At 37.3% G+C, this 20,587-nt stretch overlaps 1 protein-coding gene across 6 annotated transcripts; it reads right to left on the bottom strand.

Annotated features, from left to right (window-relative positions):
- Positions 1–377: 377 nt before the first annotated feature.
- On the bottom strand, positions 378–20,299 carry BRCA1 (BRCA1 DNA repair associated). 6 transcript variants are annotated; one of them, XM_042836655.1, is made up of 22 exons: positions 20,270–20,299; positions 20,065–20,133; positions 19,139–19,238; positions 17,345–17,398; positions 16,991–17,071; positions 16,510–16,598; positions 16,277–16,419; positions 15,222–15,330; positions 14,231–14,276; positions 13,870–13,988; positions 10,014–13,361; positions 9,262–9,347; positions 7,982–8,156; positions 6,896–7,221; positions 5,767–5,854; positions 4,886–4,963; positions 4,540–4,580; positions 3,125–3,208; positions 2,642–2,696; positions 2,227–2,300; positions 1,767–1,827; positions 378–749 (listed from the first exon to the last, which is right to left on the bottom strand). In XM_042836655.1, the coding sequence occupies exons 3-22, from the start codon at positions 19,216–19,218 to the stop codon at positions 646–648; spliced, it is 5,241 nt and encodes a 1,746-aa protein (XP_042692589.1). In that variant the 5' UTR covers positions 19,219–19,238; positions 20,065–20,133; positions 20,270–20,299; the 3' UTR covers positions 378–645. The 6 variants fall into 6 exon arrangements, with proteins under 6 accessions (XP_042692589.1, XP_042692596.1, XP_042692590.1 ...); XM_042836662.1 differs by having other exon boundaries at positions 13,209–13,361; XM_042836656.1 differs by having other exon boundaries at positions 13,870–13,985.
- Positions 20,300–20,587: the final 288 nt, after the last annotated feature.

The raw sequence follows: 20,587 nt of genomic DNA, 5'->3' as shown, positions 1-20,587 counted from the left end.
TGTGTGATTACATAGTTTAAACTGTTATCAAAGTGTCCTACAACAGGAGTGCTGTTTGTAGTTTTCAAAATGGCTGTAGTCCACAGCCTAAGATTATTCATGCACTGGTAACCACAAAATAGTGTTTCTTCATATTGAAATACACATATCCTTATTCAGGGTACATATTTAGGCAAAATGAAGATATGAAGATTATTCAGGAATGCAAGTATATTTTAATTCAACCTGAGCCCAGTATTACTCTTGTAAATAAGTATGCCTCCAGGATGTCCTTAAATACATAGACAGGAACTGGCTGGGATGGTAAATAATGCATTGCTGTTTCTCTGAGGAGGCCATATTCTAGATTTCCCCCCCCCTCCTTCCCCCCCCCGTCTATTTAGGTTCTAACCTTTTTGATTTACTTTACATGAATTTTAAAGGACTATTTTCAGATTAGAAATGTTAATCTTTAAAGAACAAGATGGCAACAAAGGTGGTAATTTATACAGTGATGTTACTTAAGTATTTTCACTGTTAATAAATATGTACTTATTAACTCTGAAAAAGACTACTACAAGCACATAATCTCTGCTTGTTGCTTAGAAATCCATAATTCTTAATACTTGAGTAATTGTGCAACAGAAAAAGAACTGCAGATCAGTCTCAGGACACAAGGTAAGCGTCCAACTCCTGACACTCAAAGCAAGCAACGCTGTCTAACACCCACTCTCGAGTCACCACGGCTACATTGTTCTTTTGCTGGATTGCTGCAAGACAAAAACAAAGGATAAAACAATTATAAATTATGCAAATTTAAAGCGAGCTTACTGATATCTTCCACAGTGAACTATATGCTTTGACACCTTAAGAGCCTTGATAAAAAAACAAGATTCTAAAAACAACGTGACACTACTATTCCTTTTAACAGTGCAGGCTGTATTGCTGCTCCATACAGAATAGAAGCTCGGCAAGTGGCCTGGCAGGAAGTTTGGAACAACACAGGATAAACATTAAAAATCAGGGACTGCAGTCCTCATTACCCTTGAATTTAGGACCTAGTGACAGAGGCTCTGTTCCTGTCTACTCAGGTATATGGACCACATGATCTCGGTAAGAGAAGCAACAGAAAAATTACTGAGGTGTTCCCATACTGTTACTGTTTCAGGGTCTTGATTTTCTCTTTTCCCAGTACCACTGAAACAGCTGTTGTATTTGCAACATTTCTATCCTGCTCCATTGTTTTATTGCTCACTAGCTTCCATTCATCCCACAACTCCCACCATCCCATTTTAAAAGTGAAGTCTGAAACACTTGCACTTTCAAAAATCTCATGGCTTCTTCTTGGAAAAGCCTCTTCACCCCAGATATCAGTTAGTGCTTGGTAACTGTATATTCTTTCCAGACCAAGAGAATGTTGTCCCATCCAAGACTTTCTACTAGATCTTACTAATCTTCTAATAACAAGCTTTTCCACTTTTCATGAACTTTTAGCAGTCAGAATGGTTTCCGTAAAGCCAATAACATGCAGGACAACCAAGTCTACAGCATACATACAACAACAGAATCACATTTACATATTGTTACAACAAGCTATGAGACTGTCTGACATACCACCTTACAAGACTGATTCTTGAAATAACATAGCTTACCTCTGCCTTCACAAGTAGTAGTGTTTTATTTCCATTCCTCTACAAACCTCTCTGATATTTAACTATTAAAAACACTGAGGTGATACTGAGAAACTCAACATGTACCATGAAACAATCCATGACAAGTAGTTTTACCTTCATAACTTGTGCCTTCCATCCAAGCATCTGGCTGCACAACAACAACAGCAGTAGAATTCTAGGATTCCAAGATAAGAAAATAAAAATGCTACTGTTATCTATCTGTTTTTAAATGACTCTCTCACCTGTCATCAGTGAGTGGCAGAGTGATAACTGGGCTGACTCTGCTTCATCACTTGAGTGGACTTCAAGAGGTGGTGGAAAGAGAACACAAGTTTTTTTTCCCCTCCATTATTTTTCTCCAAGAATGCTGTGCCTAAGGTTAAGGAACTAAAGTCTCACCTTCCAGTGCAAGAAGCCTCAGTGTGGATTTCTATAGAGATTAGTTATCTGGCCAGCACAGAATACTTGGATTCATCTTTGACAAACCCATGAAGGCCACTTAACCGTTCAACATGTACATTAATTAACATGGTGAATGGTCTGTAACTAAGCACAACATTGCTTTAACACTTACTACTTTGTGCGTGAACAGATGAAGTTGTTTCACTACAGAGGCACCACAAAGCTCCACTATCCATTCTAAATGTCCTGGAGGAGGAAAAACAAAACAGAACAACAAAAGATAGATAAACTGTCTTAATACAGTGCTCTACTAAAAGCGAGATAAGAGGCCTGTTTTGAAGTACAGGAGAACCATCTGAGCATTTTCCTGATGCACCTGCTGGGGACTCCCAAAATGAGGGGAACATTGTTTCTGTTCTATCTATATCCCAAGTAAGTGCTTTGGAATTATCAGGATAAAGGAGGAACAAGAGTATCCAAGAGGTCAAACGTAAAACTCAGTGAATGCAGAAAGTCTTCCTTCACATTTTTATATTTTAAATAAATATTTCAATAATGAGATTTTCAGTTTCACCAAAACTACATACCTGCAGTCATATCAGTGAAAGGTCCATAGCAGCAGATCTCGAAGTCTTTAAAGATCTGAAAAACAAGGAATGTGTTAATAGAATACACGTACAATATATTTACAGGACAACACTTATACCATGCTTGTTTCACTGCACGTCCAGAACTGGTTAAAGATCCAGGCACTGTTTCACAAAGCTTAACCGAAGATTTTTTCGTGAAATTCTTTTGTTTTGCACATTATAAAACAAACAAACAAAAAAAACCCAAAAAAGTCAAGCTTGTGCTGTTGTATACTAATTTTTATAAAAAGATATCATCCACTCTAAGCGCAGAAGGTCACTTTCACGCATGAAAGGTGAGCTCTACCAGTGGCACTGAAAATACACTCTATTTGTACAGCTACATATCTAAGGAACTGGAAAATGTTCCAGATAGGCAGGCTGCAACATACCTTGAACAGTCATGGCCAGATAGGATTTTCTTTCCTGATATGCTCATACCTTTTCAGCGAGAGATTGCCTAGCCCTCTTAGGACCCTGGTGGTTTCTGCCATTGATTACATCTCCTTTAACTTCAAAGTTCTCCTGGAACATAACATAAGCAAGCAACCTTATGTCAGAGACTGAGAACGCTTTCCTGGTCAGAGTTCTGGGTAGAACAGGAGAAAGTTAAGATTGCAGAACTGGAAATTTTTACTTTTCTTCATATACTTGATTCTAAGTGTTTTCAAGAAAGAAAAATAGATAGCAGTAATGGAACTTCTGCAGCATCCTACAATTACTAAAGAATCATACATGATATCAGTCAAATGATACAGAAATACAGCAAACAGTATAGAAACAACAAATTCCAAAACTAAAGTTTATCAGGAAAGTCTCATTTGATTAAAAAAAAAAAAAAAAAAAAGAAAAATGAAGGATCTATACTGATTGCTATCTGCACATATTTCAACTTCAACACCTATTTTATTTCAAGGCATTCACTTAGCATATAGATTAACAACAAATACAGTGCATTATTTGATAATTTCAGGCCTATACCTGACTCTGTAATAAACTATTTTCCACTCCAGTCTTCTCTAGAACTTCCACGTAGCCTATTCTAAAAGATTGAGGAACAGATGTCTATTTTAACTTGAAAACAACAAACAAAAAATCCCACAATTGATTTCATTATAATTGGAGGGTCTTCTCATTGCTCAAAGCAACGTGAAAATTTGTGACAAGGTTAACAGCGCTCAGTTATTTATGCAGCAACTTCCCCTTTCTTCCCAGGCAGAGAAGGATTTTGATATCCCTTTCGGCTCAGATATTTCTGAGTGTATGGATTTCAGTTCAGAAAGGGGGCATTTCTGCTTGTTAAATATACATAAAATCTGCACTGTGTCATTAATCCAACATTCCCCAAAAATCTGTACTTGAAGAATAAAAAAAAAAAATCCAATCACTACTCAGAAACGCACACACACAAAAAAATCCCCTTAAATGGTATCGTAACGAATACGCAGTTTCTTCTAGGAAATGTACTAAATACTGGAACAAGTTTTCAGTAATCGCCTTCTACAAAGTTTAACGAAAGATTTATAAAGGCGCATCTATAGCTGTGTATAGCTATTAGTTTGGGCAGACAATAGATCTTTTCCTCCATTCTGTAGTCCATCAATAGGAACGCTTATTAAAAAAAGTGCCTATAAGCTGTTCCAAAAATAATAGAGACCCATTATGTATTCAGCAACACTGAATACCTATAATTAAAATACGACTTCTGGTAAAACTAGAATTTCAGTTTTCACAGCTGAGTTTTCATGTATTAAATGCGTAGGCAACATTTGAGATTACCAATTGCTTCAATGTAAAAACATAATTTACATACCTGACATTTCACTCAAATTAAAAACAAACAAAAAAAACCTTACCTCATCCAGTATCCTGCCTTCTTTAAAAGACTGAATTATCCCTAAATAAAAAGATCAGAACAGAATCATTTTATCCAGCAAAATTTGATACCAAGCAACTCAGATTTAAATTAAGAGGGAGAAAAGGCCATTGGCAGGGAAAAGAAAAATCCAAAGTGGCTGTTTAAGAGAAGAAAAGAAAACATTCAGAAGAGAAAGAAGCTTGATCTTACTATTGTGTTGTTTTAAATATGCTAACACATTTAAGATAGGAAAAGATATACATATGTTTTACTTGGAACAACAGGAGAGTACATTTGTAGTAGAAGGGCAGAGACTACTTTTCTTCAAAATAACTTATACTCACACTGGTAACTAACTACCCATTTTCTTCCTGCGATACCCAGGAAGTACTTCAATGTCCGTTCACATACAAGCTCCTCATCTGCAGAGCAAAAAAGAGCAAAGCAGTCTTTCAGTTTTGCCACTAGTGAAAAGCACTTCAGATAGTTCGTACCTAAAAGCAAAAGAATCTTGCTAAGCAAGGCAAGGGAAGTAGCAAGACTAAAGACCAGAAAGGCACAGAAGTTCTAGCACCTTTTTTTAGCTAATCAGTACAGATGAAAGGCAAGGAAACGCACAAATACTGCCACAACACAGGATACTAACTGAGGATTCAGTGCCTAACATTAGAATAAACATTTATATGACTAGCTGTCTAGGCTCCTCTTCTGCTCTACTGAGACTGGTACAACTTTCAGAAGGCAGTTCATCCCATCTGTATTTGTACAAAGGCAGAACAATGTTGCTCTCCTAAACCTTGTGGTCATGCTATTTATGATACATAGAGAAAAGACACAAAAATAATTCCATTTATGAAGAATAACAGGACTTTCTGGCTCCCTTTTTATGTTAGTTTTTAAGAGCAGTAATGGCTCGCTCAAGTGAGTTTGTATCCAAACATGAGCCATCCAGAAGTGCTTCTATAACAGAATATAGCATGCCTGCATTCAGATTTGGCTCAAAATATTTTTTTCTGGCAAGTTTTTAAAAGCACACAAAGAAACAAAACACTCCTTCACTGATCCCGTGAATTATAGATTTGTATACCCAAAAGTAAATACACAAAAAATCATCTCCCTTAACTTATTTAAATTTATTGCCAAACCATCTTCTTATTGGTTAGTTGTTAGTCTAGCTTTTTTACTTGTGTAAATATGGGGTTTATTCACATCACTCCCAACAAACCTGTTTTCATTATGACATGGGTCGTTCCATCAGTAATGTGATTAGAGAAAGTGCTCTGAGTTTTTCTGGCAAACTTCTGGACCATCAACTGAAAAGTAGTTAGAAAATGAACAGCTAGCAAAACATGTTAAAACAAACAAACAACAAACAATTCCAGTTCAAGGGAAAATAAAGTAGCTACTTTAAGTTCATGTTTTTTATTTGTGTTGGCACACATTTAACAAATATAAATACATTCTAATACATATTTAAAAAGCATCAAAGTTACCTTCTCCTTATAAAAAGCTGCTATGTACACTATTAGCTTAAACCCTGCAAAAGCAGCTACCTTCCCCCCCGCCCCCCCCCCATATAAATTAGAACATAACAGGCAAACAATAATGAACAAAAATCAGTACAACTAAATTTTTAGTACTTACTAATTGCAATTTTATTTCTGAAAAGATTACTAACAAATCTAAAGATGTAGGAAAGCCTTTTTCCCCTAATTCCCCTAATGTTCTCCACTGTACTTTGTCATCAGACCACCAAACACTATAAATAAATACTGAGAGGAAAGCAGATTGTTTCATTCCTTATGATTAGAGTCTTAAGCCAGGTAAGTTTTGGAAAACAAAAACAAAAACACTGTTTGCTTTTTTTTACTAATTGAAAATTAATTCCAAAAGCTGACTGAATTATAACTGTAAATTTAAACAATAGTGGGCCCGAATTGAGCAATATGATTGCATTAGAACAATATGGTATTTATGAAGCTGACAAGTCGATTTTTATGATCTTTGTATGCATCTTACTTTAGAAATCTTTAGAAGAGCAGGCACTGCAGAATTTGTTTGCCAAGACATTCTAAATATTCCAAAACATGTTTTGGAATAACATTTTCCTCCTAAACAGTAGAAAGTCTCCTAAAATGTTCAGACTTCTCTAAGCTTCATAGTGCTGTTTTTAGGCCTCAGTCTTCATATTTTTTTTATGAGTGTCCAACCAAGTTTGACTTGGTTACCGTAGTTACAAACAGTAATTCCTGTAAGATTAGTTTCCTCTATAGGATCTAATCTCTATATTGAGGACTACAGCGATCAATGGGTTTATTAACAGTGAGTCTCCAAACATTCCAAAATATACTCACATGTTCACTTTGGTTCAGACCGGATGCCACAATTGACATTTCTGTCCTGTAAGTTGTACCTGAACTTGCAGCATTTTCTTTCCCAGCTGCATTGTGCAATACAGATGTAGGAAAACATACGTTTCTCTTTGATTCATGTACTCGAACACTGCTTTTGTTATCACACTGAGCTACAGCAGAATTATTTGTTGTTTGTGCATTTTGAGGGCAAGGGTGCTTTACAGAGGAGGAAGAGCTATTTGGATTGCTGGTCACATTTCTGCAGAGAACTGGTAAAACAGGTGCCTTACTTAGCTTGGTCTCAGAGTCATGCTCAGACGCATTTTCTAGAGGAGAAGAGAAATAAACCTTTAAATAATTTCTCATTTCTTTCATTCATAGTGGAAAGCTGTTGTGTCACCTTTTAAATTTACATGCGGGAGTAATCTTCTGTGCTTATTTGTTTGCTTATTTTTCACTATTTCAGATATTGTCATTTACAAAAGTAAGATTTCAGTTAATGTATCATGTGGCTAGAGCAGAGTATTAAACAGGCCAATAGCAAAATTGCACTATTTAGTCTGTTACATTTAATACCACGTTACCATATCTGTGTTCACAAGCAGTAGAAGGGCATTTATTTGACAGCTGAAAGGTGCCCATAATTTGTAATAAACTGTCAATAACTAATCAGTTTAGGCTTTTATGAGCGAGAAATCTGTATTCTAGCATAAACAAAAAATTGTATTAATTTTCTGCTCCGAAGTAAACTAATCATTAGTTTGCTGAATTAATTCTCCAACATTTTATTTGTAGTTAACTATAGTGGTTTTGCTTACTGGATTTAGCAATGTCACATTTCAAAATCTGTTCTATGAACTGACAGAATATTCTCATACTGCAGTTAATTCATGCAATTCAATGTACCTTATTAACTGAGTGTGGATTAAAGACTAACCAACCAGTCTCTCAGTGTTAATTACACTGTGATTATTTTCAGCTTAAAACATTAACAAGATACAATAGAACCACAGTAAAAACCATACACAGTAAAGGCATGATAAGTCACTAAATAGCTTTGAATCCCAGGTTTTCCTTGCTATTTACCCGTTTCTTGTCTCATCTGCTCCATTCCAAGCGTTCCTCCACTACTGGAACATGGCAGTTCTCTACATAAGGGCAATACCTCAGTGTCCTGACTCGCATGCTGCTTTAGCACTGCTTCAAGCACAGCCATTTCTTCTTGTAGCTTTTTTAGGTTATTCTGCATAGCATTCTTCTGCTACAAGCGATAGACAATTGTGCCAGTGTTAGCAAACCCAGTTTTAAATAGTATGATTAAATTTTTTCAAGTGCTTTGTAAAGTATCAGAATAATTTTGAATTACTTGTTACTACATGCTTAATAGGCAGCTACAGTGCTTTTAGCGTAACAAATAGTGAACACGTGCTGTATCAAAACAAAATATTTGAGAAGAGATAGTGTCAATGTACAATGAACAGTGCTTTTTCAGTTTTACATATGTACTATTCTGTAATATTCTGATATTGAATGCTTTTTTAACCTTCACCCTTAAAAGGTAAAGACTCTATGCCTCTAAACATAAGGACATGATTTGCTGGTCTATATTATACAGAATCACAGAATTGTAGGGGTTGGAAGGGACCTCCGGAGATCATCGAGTCCAACTCCCCTGCCAAAGCAGGTTCCCTACACCAGGTCGCACAGGTAGGCGTCCAGGCAGGTCTTGAATATCTCCAGAGAAAGAGACTCCACAACCCCCCTGGGCAGCCTGTTCCAGTGCTCCGTCACCCTCACTGTAAAGAAGTTCTTGTGCACATTTGTGTGGAACTTCCTATGCTGCAGTTTCCGGCTGTTTCCCCTTGTCCTGTCTCCAGTCACCACTGAAAAGAGTCCAGCCTTGCCATTCTGCCCCCCACACCTCAGATACTTATAGACCTGGATCAGGTCCCCTCTCAGTCTTCTTTTCTCAAATTATCACCAATTATTGTAAGTCACCATCAAAAAAAAGACAAATGTAGGAAAATCTGAGGCTTCCAGCATTGGTCAAGTACGCAGATTTAACAACAAGCATCTCCTGCAATTAAGCACTGTAATCAATACCACATAACAAGTTACATCCATTAGAATGTAATGTCACCATGGAAAACAGTAGGAAAAATAATGGCATAGAAGCAGTTCAACAGTTCTTGATTAATTATGCTTTACTATGGTTATGAATATAACCCAGCTGCACAAAGAATCACACTGAAAGCTGCCTCCCACTGCACTGACTTTGCAGCTTTCGCTTATATCCTAGAATGCATACTAGCCAATTATACTGGAAACGTACATAAACTACTTCTGGAATGCTGAACATAAACTACCTGTGTAGAAAGAATTTCACCCTGAGAAAATGGTTCATGTGAATCCTCTACACGACTTGTTTCACTGTCATATCCAGATGCTTCACCTTGAAAGAGAGGAAAGAAAACCCAAGTTAATTAGAAAAGAAAATCTAACAATAACCATCCACAGTTTCTCTTATCACACAGACCTCTTAGCCAACTGTTAACTGTAAAGATAAAATGAGAAGGTTGGGAAAGACTTAAGTGAGAAGCAAAGATCTACTTCAAGTGAACGTTCCAAAGAATATCATGCCACAGTTATGGCAAAATAAGCAGAAGTCAAGGTAAATGGTTTTAACAGTAATGAGAGTTCTAAATGCTTAAGTCATAAAAATATCAAAACAATTACTTCAGAATTCTACAGCCAATTTCAACAAACATTTCATCTGCAGTAATAGCTTAGGTAGACTCTATGAAATTCTGCTGATAGATCCAAGCCTCGCCACTGCAGTAGCAACACTAGTATTTCCAGTCAAAAATTAACTCCCACTAGACAGATTCTAGCTGTCCTCTGGGGCCTGGTCTATTCATTTTTTTCTCCGAACAGAGAATTTTACCACACTAATTGTCAGGAAATCAGTCACCAAGGGCTGATTTTTTTCCTGTTCTGTTTGATTGTCCATAGCTGACATATTACTTTACAAAAGCAAGCCCACAAAGTTCCCATGCAAACATCAAGCACCCAATGATATTACTAACACAGCTGCAGAGATAAAAATCTTGGTTTGTACCTAGGTTTGCCCCCATATTTGGATCTTCTTGGTACTCATCGTTGGAGTCATTTTTTCTTCTCTTCAGCCCTCCACTGCAACTTTGAAGAGCTTCCTTACTCTTATTTATGTCGCTCACTTGTGTTAAAGTCTTCCTCAGCTCCTGTGCTCCATCAACTGATTCTTCAGATATGTTAGACTGGGAAGAAAATAACTTCACAGAGCATTCTGACTCCTGGCTTGGTGAAACACACTCATTGCTTAGGGCAGCTTCAAGTGTTTTCTGTTCATTATTTTCATTAAGACGTTCACTGTGAGGCAACATGCTAGGATTTGCTGAAGACTGTACCACAGATGTCACCTGTTTTTTGATCTGCAAAGGTGTGCTTACTGATTTGCCGAACATTAATTCCTGAAAACATGGTAAATCTTCATCCTCACTAGATTCTTCATCTGAAGATTGCAGTTTCTGGGCTCTTCTCCGAGACCTCTGAATACCTTCAGATCTTGGCTTACAGCTAACAACTGAATCATTTACTATGTTCACCAGGGCAGCACCGCTTCTTTTTACAAACACAGCAGATGTGTCTTTCCTATTAGTTACATAAAAACTGGCACTATCTTCAGTATCATTGTCAGAACACAGTAAGCCATCAGGGGTTTCAGACAGATCTGTAAAATCACTGCGGACTTTAAGAGATTCTTCTAGTGCCTCCTTAACTAAATACTCTGACAACCCTGTGCTGACAGTTTGGATTACTCGCTCTTCATTGCCCTTTACCAGACTTCCCTCTTTTCTGCTGACTTTTTTTTCAGTGACTCTGCAGTTGAACTCAGCTGGATTTTGTTGACAAGCTGTAGGGCAAACCATTGGACTGGGCTGAAAACGTTGCATTGGTGCTTTGCCATCAACAACTTCAGCATTTTCCACTTGATTGCTTTCTGAACTGAAGTATGTTTCACTGACTGTGTTCAGGTCTGTTCTTTGGAAAGCATGCTCTTCTGCATCACTCCGATCACTGAGATTTCTATTGCTTCCGACTGGACTCAGTCTCAATTTGCTTTCTACCCCTATGTCAGCTGACAATGTCTTTTCACTCTCCTGCTCTCCCTCTTGCGGTCTGTTTCTGCCTTCATTCCTAGCAGCACACATTCTTACTAGCGTCGTCAGATTCCCATGGTTTGCAACATTTAAAATATCTTCTTGATGCTCCACAGCATGCACACATTCAGCATTGCTGACAGAGCACGACACAGGACTAACACAAGCAGATTCACATGTCTTAAACTTCTCACAAACACTACTCAAATTTTCCGCAGTTGTTTTCTTTTCTTGTAAGTTTTCTGTCATAAAATATTTACTACACCTTTTTTCTACTTGATCAGGACACAGAGTATTCAATTTTTTAGATTCAACATCATCTGTGGTACATGTCTTCATGGGAGCAGGATAAAGACTAAAAGACTGCCGTTTTGAACTCCTAAATGTATTTCGCAGATGTTGCATGTCTAACTCACTGTCTTCAGCTTCCACGGTCAATTCTGAAACATTTTTAGCCATTGGTGACTTTTCAATTCTGAAGTCCTCGGGAACATTCTGTGAACAGCATCTTTTGTCCTGGGGAAAAACAGTCCATGACCCAGACCTCTTCTCTTCAGTCAGGATGGAAGCAGTGTCCAGAACAGTCTTTGAAGGAGACTGTAGGAGGAAAAGTCTACCTAGCATTTCCCCTTCTTGAGAACCTGCTTTGAGTGAAGGGGAATTAAAATTTGAATGCTGACAAGAAAACGTAGGATTGAAGAGACTTCTGTTTTTTGTTATATCAGCTGAATTCTTCGGACTAATCTGTATTCCATTTGCTACCAGATCAGCACCATTCCGATCAGTGAGTGATGTGCAATTCAGTATATCCTGCTGCTTCCTCAAGTCTTTGCACTGGGAACTGTGAACTAACACATTCCTTTCAACTCCAAAGACAGACCCTTCTGGGCCACTGTTAGAATTTCTTGCTTCCTTAGTTATTCTCATTTTTCCTGTCTCTTTAGAAAGCAGCTGAAGCCTCCTGCTGCGTCTGACTTGTCTTTGCTCACAATCAACTTTATTTGGTTCTTCACTGCTTGGATAGCTATCAATCAGTGGCTCATCTGGACCAAAGGAATCTGGGTTTCTGTCAACTACTAAACGTATAGCACACCTTGTTCTAGTTGAACGTCTGCATCCTTTTGCTGCAGAACATGCATTCTTAGTGCTCTTCTGATCAGAGTTACTGAATTCCAGCTGTCCATCAAAGGGCATGCCTGACACCTTTTCTATAGCATTTTTCCACTGTAACCCTCCTTCCTCAAATTCTGTTAGCATCCTAACCTTTATTTTTTCAAGGAGGGGATTCTCTTTAACAGCAGAATTTCCATCACATTTTCTCTTCTCAGCACCTTCAAGGCTGGAGTTAATACCCTGAGGGCATCTATCTGCCTCTTCTAGATCTTTCTTCTCAATGAAGTCTTCAGGCTGAAGGACACGGGCAGGCTCCCTTTTTCGTTTTAGTCTGTCTTCTCTGGAATTATTCAAGCACTCCTCTTCAGCAGCCGTATCTTCTTTTTTTGCAGCAGGCAAAACATCTCTCAAGATAGTAGAGGGGTTTGATTTCCTCCCTCTCTCGTATGTTTTCCCAAATATTTTGTCTTTGATGCTATATGTTGTTTGTTTTGGCCATCTCTTGTTTCTTTCAAACACTACAAATTCCACAGAATCTACTATAGGGTTGGTCTTCTCTGAAATACATGAATCTTTATCTGATAGAGAAATATCTCCTTCACCTGAAGCATCAGTTGCTTCAGAAGAATCATTCTGGAATGAACTGGAAGATAGAGTCTCATTGCTTTTTGAAAACCATTCATTGACTTTCTGAATGCTTTGCTTCAGTCTCTTTCTAGAGACCTCATGCAGGGTAGGACAGTGAGGTATCTTTGGCTGAAGCAGTTTCTCCACAGGAAGTTCTTTTTCAAGTAAAGAATCATTCATGGGTTCATACATTTCTACATCTTCCACACTTGGCACACAAATATCCTTCTCTTTTATTTTATCCAGAGTACTTTCTGAGCCATCTTCAAAGTCAAGCTCTTGGTTTTTACTACTGCACAGAGATTCCTCTGCATCCATTTCTTCTGCATTATTAGAGAAAAATGTGTAATTATTCTTTAACGGACTGGCATTACCTATTCCATCACACTGCTCTGTGAGTAGGTCTGCATCAAAAACATTTGAAGAACTCTGACCCTCAATTGTATTTACGTGGTTAGATTTGACATGTTCAGTGATGTTCAGCATGCTTTTCTTGCTCAAAGCTTCCTTCAAGAAATCAGTTTCACCTGAAGATTTATAAATGTTATAAATTATTAAGCCCTATTTTAAATGCATGAGAACGACAAACTTAATAACTTTTGATTTTAAGAACTACTCGTTTCCCTCCAAAACACAATATTACACTGAACAAACCACTCTCAAAAGAAAGGTTAAAAAAAATAAATAAATAAATAAAATCAAATTACATACGACATACATTCATCCAACTCCTTCCATGAATTACTAGATACTTATCTCAACTTACATTATGAGGGATAATATAACGGTTTATGTAGAACAGAATTAGCTTTGCACTTAGATCCTTCTGTGCCTCTACACAAAATATCCACATCCAGCATGTAGTCTACAGGCATTGCCTTATATTATAATGTTACTAGCAGTAGGCATCAATAGAACTACAGAATACAGTACTGCAAGAGTACACATTTAATAACGTGAAAGCAAAATGCTAACTTGTGGCTTCACTTTCAAGCTTTCCTCTCAATATTTTTGTCATTAAAATAACAAACATACCTATGACATCTGGTAAAGTTATTTCTTCAGCACCCAGCTTGAGTGACTGTGTATTGCAAGAACTTCCATACTTCTCAGCACTCTTAAATTCTTCTAGCTCTTCTTTGTCTTTTAACCTGCTAAGTTTAAGGAGGAAACAAAACCAACACCCTACTTTCATTACAGAGGTAACTTCCATTATGTTGTAACAGGAGCCTGTATTTAAGTTTTCTCTTTTTTGTTCTTGGAAGTAGCTTTTGGAGAAATCAGGCTGCTGAGTAGAGACAATCATGCATGATTAACCCTTGCTACAACTCAGTTAAGAATGCTGAACTGTTGTTTTAAAAAAAAAATTACTAAATCTTCAATAACATCTACTTACCCAGTATCGCTTGCCAGCATAAAAATCTCTTCAGAGGAATCAGTGCCTAAAAACAAGTTAGCTGTTACTCTTCTTGGGAATGATTCAGAGGAAGATTTCTTGTCAGATTCAGTTTTTATCATCACAGAAGTGTGCATGCTTTAGTTCTTTATAGAGGTAGACGTTTTCAAATTTTATCCGATGAGATCAAGTTCACTTGACTTTAATTATTACAGTTTCTATGTGCAAATACAACTCTGATATCAAGTTGTGTTATCACATCCATGATATGATATTTTTAAATACAATAAATACTGATAAAATAGGAGTTAGCAACAGTTCTAATTTCCAGATTTGTACAGAAACAGCTGCCATCATCTAGAATTTAAAACCAGAAATCAGAGCAATGTGTCTCAGATTCTTTGCTTGATATTAGCATAAACAAAAAGGGGGAAAAAAACAAACAAACCCAAAAACCAAGGTAATGAATACTACCTATTAAAATGAACACTTGCTATGTTGAAGGAACAGGGAAAGAAACAAAAAATAAACCAAGAACAACTATTTACTACATCACATCATTTCTTGAAGCACTCAGCATCAGGTAGAAATGGAAATCTGAAAAGCCAGAACAAGTAGAAATATTTTCTCACATATCATTCTTAAATATATTTAAGAAATACGGCCCTAAGTACTAACAAACAAGTCTTAGTCTGTAGACAACAGCAGTAATCATTTTTAGTAATAAAAAACATTTTACTGCTGCAGTTGTCTTCTCTGGATCTTGTACACTGAGCCTTGGATTTTTCCTATAATGCAATAAACCATATAAAAAGTACTTTCATTTACCACCTTTGGTAAATCTGTTTAGCCTGTGTAATCTCCTTTGTTTGCACTTCAGGTGTTAAATAGAAATTAGTGCTTAAAAGGACTGAATTTCAACACCTTCCATTACTTTGCAAGTGTTAGACACAAGCTCAAAAGGTACGTATGTACATGCTACAGCTCTTACCAAGCTCTATAAGTACACTTCTTCCAATGCCATGCTTCTGTTTTTTGCGTGTTAGGTAACGCTCTTCGACCCTGTTATCTGTAAGCTGTGGATCCACATTAGCTTCCTGCTAACAGGAGATTAGAATGAAATAGTTATTAATAACAGTAGGTTATTAAAAAAAAAAAATTGGAATTACTTAAACTGCATAGGGCACAGCCTCTTTGAATACAAAATTCTAAAATATCCAATTTATCATACTCAAATCAGGAATGGAATTTACTACAAACTCCTCCAAAGCTCCAATCATTAACAATTTTATCATACTTAATATCCTATGTGGTACCGGGTAAATGAAGTAAGAAAGATTAATAATGCATCATGAACAGACTCATACTGAAAAGTTGGGGAGGAACTTTTTATAAGGGCAGGTAGAAACAGGACAAGGGGAAATGGTTTTAAACTGGAAGAGGGTACACTTAGGAAGAAATTCTTCATTGTGAGGATGATGAAACACTGAAACAGGTTACCCAGGTTGTGAATGCCCTCTTCCTAAAAGCATTCAAGGCCAGGCTGGACAGGACTTTAAGCAACCTGGTCTAGACAGAGCTGTCCTTGCCTATAGCATGGGTGTTAGGACTAGATGATCTTAAAGATTCCTTCCAACCCAAACCATTGTATGATTTAATGATTCTATACACATAGCAATCACCCAAAGCTGGAAAAAAAAAAAAAAAAAAAAAAAAAAAAGCTTTTAGGAATACTCATTTGTCAGCCTTATCAAATAAGTTGTAGAGCAGGAAAAAAAAAAAAAAAGAAAAGCTTTTGAACCTAGTTTTGACAATATATTTATTGCAGTAACATTATATTTTTCAAGCTCAACTCATTTTCTATAAACAGTACTTCAAAGACAGAAGTATTTAGATGTCCTTATCTAGAATAATATTCAAGCAAAACAGGGATCTGAGAGCAAACCAAAAACCATTCCATTCATCTACGTATACACACATTCCAAGTTAAAAAACCCACAAACAACAGCAGAGCAATTAAAAAATAAATTCCACAAAAAAAGTCACCAAGGTATAGCTGTCTTGTCCGTTTTCTTTAGCAGATATTTTCCTGTTTCTGAAACCCTTACTCTGGATGACAGAACAGTTATTACCCAGGAGCTCGGCACTAGCAGCTTCTGTGGATGTTTTAGGAAAATAGCTGCTTAAAACTGAAAAGACAAAGAAGATACAAAAATATTTTCTCACACTTCACAAGACAATACGTATTACTTATTCCCATAAATAATCACAATACTTACATTTTACTCCAGTGTCAAGCTCAAATGCACTGATAGCTTCTAACAATCCTTCAATCAGCTGCTTAAATCTGGAATTTTCTTTGAGACTTCTGAAATAACACCACCATATGCAATGTTTCTAAGAAAAATGTATGGGATAGCTCACAATAGCTCTCTTAGAATTTAGAGTTAACAAAGAAGGAGCAAAACCGCAGACTGGCAGATGAAACAACAAAATAACTGCTGCCAAGTACTACAACTCCCTAAAACAGCCCACTGCCAGAATTAAAACATTATCGTAAAGGAAAATTGTCATAGTACTGTCCCTCACATACACCTAGCACAAAGAAACTAGTTATGATGACTGAAGAATAATACTACCTATACTTAGTAGCACTTACTGTCTCAAACAGTGACTTAGCATTTCTGCTACGAGGCAATAATTCATCTTTTCCTTAGAGAAAACTTCTTATCCCCAAGTGCACTTGCAAAGATGCATTACCTCTTGGTAACTTCAGTCTTACACAGGGGACACTGTATTACACCCTTTTTCTTTTTGCTGAGGAGTTTAAACATGCAAAACCTAGAGAAAAGAATAATCACAATGTACCACTTAGTAGATATTCTTCATTATTACTCTGAATTCCTCTATTCCTGTTCTAATGTTAAGATGAATTCATTGATCCACTTTGACATATCTGTACATCTGCAGTTATTTCAGAATGGACTTTTCCACTTCAGAAGCTATAGACCGGGTAATCAAAACACAATATACATCAATAGCAGTGAAGAGAAGCATACGTGGAGAATAAGAACAGGTTCACTAGGCACTCTGATTTTAAGTTTGCAAACCTACCTGCAGAATATGTGATCACATTTTGTTGAGACTGGCTCTTTTATCACATCCAAACTGTAGAAAGAAAAGGGAAAAACGTAACTTCTGTGTTCTTGCTTAAAAATAGCAACAGTACAAAATTCAGAAATACAATCATTTTTGAGAACTTTAAAAAAAATCTTTAAAAAAAAAAAATACCACAAGAGAAATATACCAGATTTGATCATTTCCCATTTGAGAACCAAGGACAGTATCAAAATTGTTATTATATGAAACAGATGTTATCAATTGCTCTCCACAATCTTCACATTTCTCTGGCAAAGAGATCACATTTTCTAGAGATGTTATCCAGAAAAGGAGGAAACTCAGTATTAGAACACTAACAGATTCTTTTTCAACTGTGACCTCCTGTGTCGAGAGCAGAGCACAGTGTAAAGCAGAGGTTCAGGAGTCCACTGGATTCCTACAACATTTATGTGAATCAAATCCACAGATACGTTAATGCGAATAATATTTAGGTTGTTCCCCCCACTTTTTCTATTCTAAACCCATTTCTATCTAGTACAGTGTGAAAATTAATGTTCAACTTTATATTAGGGCTGTAAAAAAAGCTTTAACCGATTCTCTTGCTGACCTCACCTTAAAGCATAATCTACCTTGAACACATACTAAAAAGTTATAATCTTAGGCTTATGCTACGTTACCAGCTGTAGTTATGTTAGAAGGTTCTCCTAAGTTTTATAGACTAGGAATATACATGAAGCAGTTTCTCTGTGACTGTTCTGTCTACAACTCAGCAACATGCATTCTTTTAATTGGAATCATCATGTAAACTACTTACAAAAGCCTAATTTGGATAAAACCCACAAAGACAAATCTCCTTAACTTGTAGATTTACTTTTTGCTATTAGGCAAAGTGTCAAAACTAGCTTCAGCATCACTTTGGTATTCATTATTCATTCAATCTCACTTAGGTATATTTTGAAACATTTTAATATTTTAATTTGATCTAATTTAAAAAAAAAAATAAAAGGAAAATTATACCATTATGCCTAAAGAACAGCAGATGAAGGAAATGGTTTCAGTTTTAGCTTTTGTAACATTATTTTTTCTAAGTCAATTAATAGACAAACCACCCATTCAATGGCAATGTCTCAGCAAGAATCCAGCTGCCTCTTCAGAAGAGTTTGGATGCAAGGTCTTTTATTTTTCTTTTTTTTTTTTTTTTTTTTTTTTTTTTAATAGACATTCTACATTTTCTGCTCTGTGGCTTTGCAGATGTTATCATCAACAAAGAAATTATTTTACTTTTTTGCCTTTGGAGAAGCAAATGTTAAATGCATCTAGAACGATTAAAGGATTTAAAAACATTTTCAACCACAGACAAAATAAACTTAAGCATTTTGGTTCAACAGATGCAAGTCTTTTAAAGGACTATCATGCATCCTAAATAGCTAGGCTTGAACTGAAACCTGTGCCATTTTAGTATTTCTCTGCATTTACAAAACTATGAACTGTGCTTAACTTTTAGAAACAAAAGACAAATATCCAGGCTAGCATGCAAACAATGCTCTAATCAGCTAATTTTTTCCCCCACCTGGATAGAGCACTGATACTTTTAGGTTGCAATATATAAGAAATATTTACTGGAACACAGGAACAAAATGTATCTCCTGTCACAAATTTACTCTCACTTATCAATGTATTTTGTTTTAATAACACTATTCTTTGTGTTTTCTCATGACCACGGTATTGACAAAATGTTTGAACAGAAGAGAGAAAAATAAAGAGCATGTTAATTATTTTAATGCCTACCAGACTGGACACTCCAAGTTCTTCTGCATGGCTGAAAGCACGTTTTGCACATCTCCAATGGCAATCACTGACAAGTCCATCCTTCAGACACCAAAACACTCTACAGACAAACAGAAAGTATTGTTTCAGATCTGTTGCATTCAATGATCATGCTTTCTTCCATGTAGCTTTCCCAAGATACATGAAATGACACAGGCCAACTGTATCCTGGGCTGCATCAACATAGGGGTAGGTAAGGGAAGGGACTGTCTTCCTCTATGCTGTCCTCGTGAGGCCACATCAGCAGCACTGCATCCAGGCCTGGGGATCCCAGAATAAGACGTGGTTTGAGGGGAGCAGATCTAGAGAAGGCCATAAGGATACTTGGAGTCTTGAGTCCTACAAATACGTGCCAAAGGAGCTGGGCTTGGTCAGCCTGGAGAAGAGAAGGCTGCAAGGAAACCTCACTGTGGCCTTCCAGTACTCTAAGGGTGCTTACAGACAGGAAAGAGATAGACTTCTTACATGGAGAGGTAGGAAAGGACAAGACAGAATGATTTAATATTAAAAGGAAAGATTTAGGTCAGATGTGAGGAAGAAATTCTTTACTCAGAGGTGGTGAGGTCCTGGCACTACTGCCCAGAGCAGTGTGGGTGTCCCTGGAGGTGTCCAAGGGCAGGCTGGATGGGACCCTGAGCAGCCTGATTTGGGGTAAGTTTGGCAGGAGTGCAAAGTCCCTTCCAACCCAACCATTTCACAATTTTTTTTTGAGCAAGGCTTACTCTGCACATTCAGTTAAAATCCATTCTGCCTCACAGCCCAAGGCTAGCCAAATCAGGCTGACAGGAACAGCATTCAGCAGAAATTCAGCAAGCGAGCCCACAAGCACGTCTGCGAGCTGAAGGAGCTTTCAAGGCAGATGCAGAGGAGGCAGCAAGAGCACTTACCTAAGGGACCCTAGGGACCGTCAACACCGACCGGGAGAGAAGAGGTCACCACGCAGCGTGCAGCCCACCCTATAAAAAAAACAACAACAAAAAAAAACAACAAAAAAAAAAAACAACAAAAAAAAAAAAAACGTTTCAGCCATCGTGCGGCAGCATCTCTGGGCCCTACAGCAGAAAAGACCAAAACAGGCCCAGCTCCACTAACCCGCTCACTTCTACCATGTCACACTTCGCGCCCTTTCCGTCAAGGCAGAAACCGGCGCACTAAAAAGCCAATCCTGCGCCCAGTTTATATCACGTGGCCCTAGAGGCACCATCCTATTCGCTCCTTTTCTGGCGCGTGCGGCTCCCTATCCGTCCACAATGAGGCGGGACAGAAAAGAACATGTTTGATTGGTTCTACTGGATGGCCCCGCTTCCGGAAGAGGAATGGCATGGTAGGAGTCCCGGAAATGCATGCCCGATGGCACGGTGCCCACCTACTTACTTCCGGCCTCCCTGGCTGTGTTTATTGTTGTAGTTC

The sequence above is a fragment of the Centrocercus urophasianus genome, unplaced genomic scaffold, assembly GCF_019232065.1.
Source record: "Centrocercus urophasianus isolate 14NV4802_14NV808 unplaced genomic scaffold, USGS_Curo_1.0 seq_62, whole genome shotgun sequence".
Lineage (NCBI taxonomy): Eukaryota > Metazoa > Chordata > Aves > Galliformes > Phasianidae > Centrocercus > Centrocercus urophasianus.
The sequence above is the reverse complement of the archived record's forward strand: the minus strand, read 5'-3'. Positions and strand labels throughout refer to the sequence as shown.